This window comes from Propithecus coquereli, unplaced genomic scaffold (assembly GCF_000956105.1).
Source record: "Propithecus coquereli isolate 6110/MARCELLA unplaced genomic scaffold, Pcoq_1.0 Scaffold142, whole genome shotgun sequence".
NCBI classification, from domain to species: domain Eukaryota; kingdom Metazoa; phylum Chordata; class Mammalia; order Primates; family Indriidae; genus Propithecus; species Propithecus coquereli.
In genome coordinates this window covers 5,008,893-5,019,652 of record NW_012138525.1, presented here as the reverse complement: position 1 = coordinate 5,019,652, position 10,760 = coordinate 5,008,893, and the positions used below count along the sequence as shown (strand labels likewise).

Here is a 10,760-nt window from a genome sequence, read left to right as displayed (position 1 = left end):
CCCCAGGCGGCAGACCAGGGAACCAAGACTTCAGAGAAGGGAAGTGAGAGCCAAAGACCCTGCAGACAGGACGTAGGGGAGCTGGCTTGAACCTGATGCCACCTGTCCCCCACTCCCTTGATCTGGCCTAACTGAGGGGAGGCTGAAAGGCCCTGGCCACCACAACCATTAGCCTGGACCCCTTATAAGAGGTCAAAGGGTCTAGAAGGTCCCAGAGCCCCTGCCCGCTACCTCCTGCCCAGCTCTGCTCCAGATACAACTCACTCCCGCTGGGTCACCTTGCAAGGTGGTGTCGGGACAGGTCGGGACAGGCCTGTTTTCTAGCCAGGTGGAAGGGTGGGGAAACAGAGGAAGACAGACGTGCTGGTAGCGGACACCCAGACATTTCTGTTCCCAAGAGGCTATAGAGGCGACTGTCTTGGACATCCGCAGGTGGCTGGCCAAGGCAGGCCTGTGCCAGGCCCTCAGCAGCCACTGTTCTCGCGGATCCTCCAGAGGAGCCAGGCTGCTTCGTGTCACGTGGGGCACGGTTAGGAGCTGGGCTGAGCAGGCAATGGGCTGGGGACCAAGGGCCAGCTCTGTGTGTGACCCCAGGCAAGTGACTTTACTTCTGTGTCTCAACTCTCTCCTGTGCACAGCCGGGACCAATCACAGATACACACCCACGGCACTGCTGTCGGCACATCACAAGGTGAGGGACCGCCAGCCCTCGGGACAGCTGACCTCACCGAAAGTGCTCACTAACCCTTAAAGAGACTGTGAGGGTCCACTCCCTGACCACGATGGGTAAACTGAGGCCAGTAGCCCAGCCAGGCCTCTGATTGTGGTTTCCTGATCCCAGGGTCTCTCCCTGCCTGCCCAGCTGGGAACCTGAATTGCCAACAACCCTCCAGGAGACTCTGACGGGGAGCTGGGTTTGTCCCCACCCCTTGGTCGGGGGCAGAAGAGGCAGCAGGGGCCCTGGTACCTTGAGGATGGAGTTGTCCTGGCGGGTGTTCTTCGTGTCATAGCCCTCCAGCAGGCAGCAGCGCACCGTGGAGCCCGAGCCCGCAAACTCAGCCAGGTTCAAGTCGGCGAAGCCCAGCTAGGAGGGAAGAGGAGCGTGTGGGAGGCTGCAGGGCGTGTGGGCTCCTGGCTGGCAGACTCCCCGAAGGGGTAACTTGGCAGAAGTTGGGGAGGGGGAAGACAGGCAGAGCCCCTGGACCCGCCCCACAGCCCTGACTGACCGTTGCATAACTGGGACCCACGGACAGAGGGCCCGGGTCGGCAGTACCAACGTGGCAAAGCCAGGAGCTCACATCCCTGAGCTGCACAAAGCACCCTTTGTGTCGTGTCCCAGCGTGCACTGGGGCCAGCGCGCCCGACATGAAAGGACATTGTTGTCTGTGACACAGATGCATTGTTTCCTGGGAAACAAGGCCGTGCTGTCGGGAGCTGCCAGGCAAGCAGGCAAGGAAGGAGGGAAGGCCCGTGGGAACTGGATGGTGGGGTGGCATGATGGGGGGAGGGGCACGGACCCCAGGGAAGTCCCCCTCGTGGAGGCCAAAGTGAGGGGCTGGTGGGGGCCTCCTCTGATGCCGAGTCCAGGAGAGAAGCGAGGGGTGGGGAGGGAAGTGGGCGAACGTGCCAGAAGCAGGCATGAGCTAGAAGGTCCTGAGATGGCAGCAGCCAAGTCTGCCAGATCTGTAGGGGAAACTGAAGTCAAGGTGAGGTGGTGCCAGGCTTGGGGACGTGGGGGAAACCCAACCAATCAGGGATGTTTATCGACTTGCTATGTACGAGTCTCTACTGCTGTGCTTAGGGGCACACGGTCCGGAATCAGGGAACTGAGGTCAGGCCCCAGCTCTGCCACTGACTCAGACCCTGTTTTACAGATGAGGAAACTAAGTTCAGGGAGGGGAAGAGGCTTGCCCAGGGCCACACAGCTAACCCGACGGATAGGACTAAAACTAGGCCAGATCAGCCTACCACGCCCATGTCCCACCACTCCTCTGGGCCTTGGTCTCCTCCTCTGTCCAATAGGAGTAAAGCTGGCAGCAGGAGTTCAATTACAGAACAGAAGGGAAGGGGCCTGGCAGCATCTGACAGGTGCTAGGTGCTCCGTAAGCGTTTGCTGGTGGAGATAAGATGCTCTCGGCTGATCCCGGTTGTTCTTTACTGCTTGGGTGGCTGTCCTCACCCGCGTGAGTCAACAGGAGGAGAAATTTCCATTTCAGCACCCTCCAAGCCCAGTTCTAGCCACCCTGCCCACTGCTTCTGGAGAGGGACGTCAAATCTGGGGCTGGGGCAGAGTGCACAGCCCAGCCGCCAAGTTCCTGAGCTCTGACCAGTGGGAAGGGCCGGGCCCCGTGCAGAGTCCCCCCACAGGCCTTCCACGTGGGGTGAGAGGTGAGGCAACAGCACTTCCCCTCCTGTCAGAGGGAGCCCACTCCCCGCTCCTGCCATGGGGCTAGCCTCCCGGCAGCCCAGAGGGGAAGAAGGGAGGCCCAGGGTCCCCCCCAGAGACGAGGGGTTGAGGGCAGAGCAGGGTGATTCAAAGCCAGAGCCGTCTTCTCTCTTTCCCCAGCAGAAAAGGTTTTACTCCGTAGGGCTAGACTGTCTGTGGGTGCAGTGAAACCCTGGCAACAACACAGATGTCCCACGGCGGGGACTGGCTGAGTCAACCGTCACCAGTCGTGCAATGGGATGTTGTTGCCATTAGAAAGCACACGGAAATTTGTGATAACACAAAAAGATGCCCACGATGTACTGGCTAAGTGAAAAACCAAGCTGCAAATCTGTGTACTTCGGTGTTTTAAAAATCCTATTGTTTGCGTGCACAGAAATACACATAAAGGCTGCTCATTTTACTCTAAACTACATGCATGTATTTTTAATTCACTGCTCTGCATGTATGGTAATTTCATAATTTTTTTCTTATAAGGTCTGGAAAGGTCCTAACATATCGCCATAGTGGGGTCCTGGGGAGAGGCCTGGAGAGAGGAAGGGGACAGAAACCAACCCCTTCACTCTGAACTTTTGTATCATTTGTGTTGCAACGAGCATGTGTTGCCTTTATATGGACTGCAAAGACTTATCAATAAAGATATTTCCAAAAAATACATCTCATGCAGGGCTGACTGTCTCCTGTTTGTGGCAGAGAGGGGGCTGGAAGTCCTTCTGGAAGCCTCCCTCATGCCCATCCCACACTGCCCCGTTCCATCCCACCGCCCCTTCACACAGCCCCTCTTACCTTGGAATAAGCCTTCCCGCCTTTCAGCTCCTGCACAGGGAGGGAGACACAGCAGCAGGGTGACTAGGGAGTCCCAGGGACCTCATGTGTCTCCCCAAATCCCCCCAGACTTGAGGGGGGGACAAGAAAAGGGACAGAGCAACTCCCCCCATTTTTCCTTGGTCAGGGGGCAAGTCAGGGGAGGGGCCTAAAGCCCCCAGGCCAGTGGCCCCACGCCCACCCTCACCCTGGGCCGGTCTCACCTTGCGCACAGACACGCGGAAGACGCAGGGGTCCAGCAGGCCCGTGGCCGGGTTGGCGCTCATCTTACACACAAAGGTGAACCTCTTCCGCCACCGCACGCAGTTCTCCTGCACCTCCTCCCTGAGGGCCAGAGGGGAGAGGGGAGCACAAGCACAAAGTACAGATCGCTGCCAGGGGACCCCGTAAGGTACCTGGGGCAGGGCGAGAGCGCTGCCAGGGTGCCACTGCTGGCGGGAGTGAGGAGGGGAGCTCTCACTTCTCACTTTGTGTCACACAGTGACTGTATTTTCATAAGAACGGACTTGTGTAATTGTAAAAACAACAAAAAAACATGTAATACAACATGCAAAACACAAGGCCAGGGTGAGGCCAGGCTGGGGCAACTGCCCCAGCTGAGCTGCCCTCTGCTCCCAGCGCTGCCCCCTCCACCCTGCTCTGTGACCATGGATGGCTCCTTCCACTGCCACTACCTCCCCCCAGCCAGGCTCCTGCCAACCGCCTCAGGTGACCCTCACAACGGTCTTCCCAGGCCGGACGACGCTCAGCCCATTTCACAGGTGAAGAGACTGAGGCAAACTGCCCAGCATCAGCCAGCCGGGAAACAGCTGCGCTGGGCTCTAAGCCTGGTTCGTCCCGACTCCAGAGCCCCCTTCTTCAGCACTAGTAACAAAGACAACAGTAACCACCGTGGCTAATACGCACACAGCGCCTCCTGTGTGTCGGCACTGCTCAAAGAACTTCACAAAAGCCAGCCGTCCCCAGAGCCTGCTCCCAGTGCTGGCGATAGGAGCTCGTGCCAAACCCTTGCAAACGCCGCCCGGGACAGCTGCCATCTCAGCCCAGTTCCACACTCAAAGAAACCAGGAGCGCTGGGGGTGAAGACCCTCGCCAAGGCCCACCACCAGGAAGAGGAGAACAGGGGTTTAACCCAAGCAGCCTGGCTCCGTGCACAGACAGCAACCAGGGCCCTCAGCTTCCCTGACACTAACTGGTCGTCTGGCCTTCCAGCCCCTCAAGTTCCTCCTAGGCTGGGAGCCGCAACTACGCTGAGAAACTCAGCACCCCTTTAATGGGGAGGTGCTTTGTGCCCTGGGGTGAGTGGGAGCAGGTGGGAGCGGCTCAGCCAAGCCTCTCCAGCTGCCGCAGAGGCCTCGGCAGGATCTGGGGGTGGCAGCAGCACGTGGCAGAGAAGAGCTCTGCATCCTGCAGCTTCCTTCGCCCCACAGCCCGCCTGGCAGAACCGGCGCTAAGGAAGGGGCGGCCACGGAAGGGCGGGGGCGGTGTGAGAGACGTTATCTCCAGCTGGTCCCACCTAACCGGAAAGGCCAAGCAGACAGCTTAGGAAGTGACCTCTTCACACCCTGGGTGACCGGAGGAACTTGGGCTAACTGCCAGGTTGGGGCCCGAGGGTGGAGGGTCAGAGAGGGCGGCCGTGAAGCATCTCCTAGATCGACGTTCGCTTCTCACGGCAGCCGTGCAAGGTGGGCTCTCTGCGCCCCCTTCTACAGCTGAGGGCACTGTGAGGAAGCCGCCCTACACCCACTCAAGCTCGCATTCCTGGTGGTTGGCAAAGCAGGATTTGAATCAAGGACCGTCCGACTTCAGAGTCATGGCTCCTCGGCCATCACCTCGGCTCCCAGGCGGTGGAGCCTGGGGCGCCCGGCAGGTGGAACCCGCGGCGCTGGTGGGGCCGGCAGTGCCCGCCATGCACCCGAGCGAGGCCCTGCCCAGGTCTCTGAGTGCCAAGCAGGCGCTGGGCGGTGAGCCACTGCCGCGGACTACATCCACCCAGCGATGACTCAGTGTCACCTGGAGGGGGCAGGGGAAGGGGTGAGTCAGGGAAGGTGACTGCTGCAGGGAGGTGACATTCAAGCTCAGGCCCAAATGACAAGTGGGGAGAAGCCAGCTGGGGGAGGCAGCTCCAGGGAGAGGGAGCAGCACGAACAAGGAAGGAGTCCCGTTTCCGTGGCCAACGAAAGCCCCCAAGCCCACCTTCTGCGAGAAGCCCCCTCCAGGCAACCATGCCTGGCTCCACGAGGCTTTGAGGATGTGGCCAAGGGATATCCTGTGCTCCTGCCAAGGCTGTGACAAGGGGCAGCAGGACTTGGGTCAGGCAGACCTGGGCTACAGCCCTCACGCTCACTGGGCACGGCACCCTCCCTCGTGGGCACTTGGGCGTGCGCAGCGAGGGGAGCCCTGCAAGGGGCCTGGCGTCTCTGCGAGAGACGATGACGGCCTCATCTGATGAAGACGCTGGGGATGGAGGGAACTCAGCCACCGGGATGCTGCCACCCTGTCAGGAGGCTGAGCTCCAGCAACCCCGTGCAGTCCCAGATGGGGACAAGCAGAAAGGTCAGGGCCAGAGAACTGGTGAACGGACAAATAAAATGTGGTCTAGCCATACAGTGGAGTGTTATTCGACAATAAAAAGAAATGCTTATACATGCTTCACTGCGGGTCAACCTTGAGGAATTATGCTAAGTGAGAGCAGCCAGCCAGAGAGGACTGCACAGTGTATGATTTCATCTATGTGAAATGCCCAGAGTGGCGAACCCACAGAGACAGAAAGCAGACTGGTGGCCAGGGGATGGGGAAGTGGATGGGAATGGCTGCTCATGGGTATGGGGTTTCTCGCTGTGGTGATGAAAATGTCCTAAAATTGGTTGTGGCGATGGTTGTACAACTCTGTGAATATACCAAAAACCACTGAATTATACACTTTAAAAGGGTGAATTGTGTGGTATGTGAATTATATCTCAATAAAACTGTTACCAAAAATCAAATACTTGGTAGGTCGGATAAACAGAAAATGGAGACCACAGCAGGAAAGGTGGGTGGGAGTAGAGATGAGAAGGGGGGGCACTACTTCAGGCAGGTGCTTAGGGATGGCCCTCATGGCAGTGACATCTGAGCAAGGCTTGGAGGGAAATGAGAACTAGAGCTGAGCAACAATGGGGGGAGAGCCATCCAGAGGAGTGAACAGCAAGTGCAAAGGCCCTGCGGTAGCGGCATGCTCGGCAAATGGACACACAGCACGGAGGCCTGTGGCTGAAGAGGAGGTGAGAGGAGAGCAGAGCAGATAAGGGTGAGGGAGCAGGGGTGAGGGCCTGCTGGGCCTCAGGGTGCAGTGAAGACTTTGCATCTACTCTGACAGCAGCTCCATCTCCCCCATGGACTGTGGCTTAGGCAGAGGCTAAGAGCAGCCACAGGAGAGGCGGGTAGAAGGGCAAGGAGAACAGACGCTTCCCAGGCGGCCAGGGGGCCAAGCTTGAGAGCAGGGCAGCTGGGAGCCGCCACGGCTCCCACGTGGACCCTCAGACCCCCACCCTAGCTAGGAGCTGGGGGCAGCTGCTGGAGGCCTAAGGAGGAAGCTCGCTGTACTGGGTGTGTTGAAATACTCAGGAATTAGGATTAGTATCTGGGAACAAAAGCTCATGGTGAATTGTGGGTTTCTGCCCTTCCCCTTTCGGAGTCTGCCGTGGGAGTGCCGGCCAGAAAGCCTGAGGCCCATCTGTGGCTCCAGGGCCGGGCCAGAGAAAGCCACGTGGAGCCCTCTCAGGCTCAGGTAACGGCACGTTCCCTCCCTCGGGAAGGCGAGCCCGGGACGGGATCCCAGGATCAGTGCCTGGCAGCCCTGTTTCCGCAGGGCTCTAACAATCACCTGTTTGATGCCACCACACCCTGGGGAAGAAGCTAGCAGCCTTGCCCGGCCCACCCTAGGGGGTCCCAGCAAGGGTGAAATAAACACTGCAGCAGTGGCTCCTTCCGAAGGCCTACTGTGTGTCACATGGAACTCAACACAGAAAGGTGGGGATCGGTCACCATGGCCCACTCTACCTACGAGGAAAGTGAGGCTCAGAAACGCTGTGTAGCTCCCCCAAAGTCACACAGCTGCCGGCAGCAGAGCCAGTCTTGACTGCAGGCCGGCTGTTCCATGTCCACAGCCCGTGTCCCACCCAGGTCATAGCCTGCAGCCACCTCAGGGCCCACAGGCCTCCCTTCAGACCCAGGGCTCCTCTGGTAGGAAGTGGCTGGGCACCTCAGGTGGGTGGCGTGGGTCCCAGACACACGGCAGGGACAACGAGGGGAGACGCACACAGCCTCAGGGCTGGGGCAGGGGAGAGGGTGCAGAGCAGACAGCAGGAGCCCCAGGCTGGAGCTGGCCAGGCCAGGGGTGAGGAAATCTCAGGGACTTGATTCACTCGGAAACCTTTCATTAAGCACCCACCACCTGCCAGGCATTGCCGAAGGCCCTAGGGACATAAGCAGCAAACGAAGTGGACAGAAACCGTCCCCTGCAAGGGGCTTACACTCTGGGTAGGAGACAGGCAAAACCAGGCAAGTGCATGCCAGGAGGTCGTAGGTGCTATGGAGAAAAAGGAACTGGGGAAAGGAGTAGGCAGTGTCCAGGTGAGGGGACATGAAGGAAAGATGGCCAGGGAAGGTCTTAATGGGAAGGTGACAGCTGAGCAAAGAGCCGAAGGAGAGAGTGAGCCCCACAGACACCTGGGGACAGAACAACCCATGCTCGAGAACAGCACATGCAAAGGCCCTGGGGTGGGAATGCGCCTGACTTGTGTAAGAAGGAGCAAGGAGCCAGCATGGCACATGGTGGGCGGGGTGACGGGAGAGGGAGTCTTGGCCCCAAGCTCACAAAGAGGGCCCGTGGAGATGTCGGCAGCCACAGGCGTCCACATGTGCACGGGCGGCCACAGCAGCAGCGATTACAGTTGGGTGAAAACAGGAAGAACCCAAATGTGCATGAGGGGATGGTTCAAATGGCACCAAGCAGACAACTGCCAGACGGCGGTTGGGACGGCGCAGAGGGCAGTCTGTGCTCGTCGACAGGGAAAGACTCATCAGACTCACAGGAGAAGCAACACGCAGAAGGGAATCTACAGTACAACACCATTCCGTGTTAGTTTTTTAAAAGTGACTTATGTAAATGTCCATGTGCACAGAGAAAATGGGAGGTGCCTGAGTGACATCGCAAATGAGGGCCATCTCTGGCCACTGGAGTGTCTAGAGATTAAGAGTAAGTAGGGAAGGAGAGAGAGAAAGGATGAGGATGGGGGTGGACCGTGTCTTTTTTTTCTTTGTGAACTGGAAGTATCAGTTGAAACTTTTTTTTTAAAGCATGCCGAGAGAGGGAATTAACTCCTCTGGAGTCCTGGAGATTGTAATGTGGTCCGAAGCCAAAGAGCCACTCTGCGGAACATCCCCCAGGAACAGCAGGAACAGCAGAGCCCAGCGCAGCACCCTGACACCCAGAAGAGTGTCCGAGGCTCCCGAGAGCGGAGCGGAACTGAGTGTCCGGCCCAGTGACCAGAGGCACAGGGAGCCACCCGTCTCAGAAAGAGGGAAAGTGTGAAACAACTAAAACAAATGAGCAGCTATGAAGAAAAATGCGAAACGTTTATTAAGAAAATGTAAGAGTGTGCATCCCCCCGCTTGCCCGGCTAACATGGCTCAAATTGGAATTTAACAATGATAAAACCAAGGCCCCAGAGAAGGAGACGGTTTTAACCCAGGGGGCCCAGAACCCAGGACTCCGGGCTGCCTGGCCAAGTGGCTTATTCACACTGGCATGAGTGGACCATGGCCAGAAAGGGGGGAAAAGCTCAGAGCAGTTCTGAGCTGGGGGAGGCGTTATCAGGGCCACTTTCTTCATTTCTGCCCAAGAGTTGTTTCCATAATTGAAATTGAAACTTAAAATGAGAAAAGGGTTAAGAGGACTGGTCACAAGCAAGAGGGACTTGAACCCCCAGCTACCTGGCTCAAGGCCTGGACCCACACTCGCCTCCCAAGGCACTGCCAAATAGGGCCAGCCTGTGCGGTGTGCAAGACCTGCTGGCAAGACTGGGCGCCCCCCACGGAAGAGCTGATGACGGCCAGCCCTCCCCAGCCCGGGCTTTCAGGGCGTGCTTCTTGGTTCCTCACTGCCAAGGACAGGTAATTACAGGGACTGGGTTTCGTTTTTAGCTTTAAGATATACAATTAGACGTGCAAATCTCAGCAAGGCAGGGTGAGCCCTCCACCTACCACAGCCGCTGTGGCCAGCACAGTGGCAGAATTCAGCTATTTCTGGGCTGTCCCGAAATAGAGCAGAGCACCCCCAACATGCTCATGTCCTCTGCCGGGCAGAACTCCCCTGGAGCTCTCCTGCCCCAGGGAGGCCAGCCCAGTGACCTCTGGCCCGGTCCAGGCAGCCGTACCAGGAAGTGTGGGAGACACAGGGACCTGTGTCCCAAATCCTGACCAGGGCTTCCACGATGCATCCACAAAGACTGACTGTGGGTGCCGGCTCAGGTGTGGGGCAGCCCCTAGCGGAGTGGGGGAGACAGATCTTACACAGGAAACGACTCACAAGCGCTGCCAGTCTCCGTGGAAGTAGAAGGGGCCTGACCCGGGGTCTGTGGGCCGGAGTCAGAGAAGGCTCCCCAGACAGTGACGTCAGGGCTGGGACCTGCAGGCTGAGGCTTGCTAGGTGAAGATTCAGGGAGAAGGATGTCCCAGGCAGTGGGAACAGCACAGGCAAGACCCAGAAGCTAGGAGGCGGCTCCCAGGAAGAGCCAAGAGAAGACCGGGGAGCAGGATCAGGCTGACGAAGACAAGAGGCCGCTCAAGTGACCGGGAAGCCTCATCTCAGTAAGTCTCAACTTCTATGAAAGGGTGATCTCCCCATCACATGGGGCTGTCGCCGGGACTCTGTGGTGCCACTGCTCCTTTCTCCACTGCTCAGCCGGAGGAGGGATGCAAAGAACTCTGTCAACACGGTGTCTGTGTGGCCACATCTTCCTAGCATGTGCCCCACCGTGTCTCACCCTCGGAGCCCCATGTAGATGGGGACCACATCTCTGTCTGCATCACCACCGTGTCCCCAGAGCCCAGGACAGAGCCAGCATAAAGCAGGACTTTCTCTGTGTCCTCCTCCAGGGCCTGCTCTTGACCATGTCCCTGGCCCCGGCAGCACATCTTTAATCAATCAACACCTCCTGTTAAAAACAGCTCCTGTTCTTCGAGCTCATTTTGCAGGACACACATTTTATATGCATGACCAACTGAATTCTACTACAGTCTTAAGAAGTATGTGCCATTATCATTCCCATTTTACAGAGAAAGAAACTGAGGTCCAGAGAGGGGCAGGACAGATCCAAAGTCACAGAACAACAGGGCTGGATGCTGTCCCAAGGGGTCATGACACCAAGCCCACACCTTGCCTCCCACCCTGTACCTGCTCCCCTCAAAAGCAGGAAGGCAGATGGACACCCTGGAGGAGGGGATG

General features: G+C 58.0%; 1 protein-coding gene across 1 annotated transcript in view; it reads right to left on the bottom strand.

Moving 5' to 3' along the window:
- The window catches only part of FAM102A (family with sequence similarity 102, member A), a 33,782-nt gene that overhangs the window by 8,050 nt on the left and 14,972 nt on the right, over positions 1-10,760 (bottom strand). The window contains exons 2-4 of the mRNA XM_012639652.1: positions 3,475-3,595; positions 3,233-3,262; positions 927-1,084 (exon numbers count right to left, since the gene is read on the bottom strand). Coding sequence (XP_012495106.1) covers positions 927-1,084; positions 3,233-3,262; positions 3,475-3,595 — 309 coding nt within the window. The remainder of the gene's footprint in view (positions 1-926; positions 1,085-3,232; positions 3,263-3,474; positions 3,596-10,760) is intronic.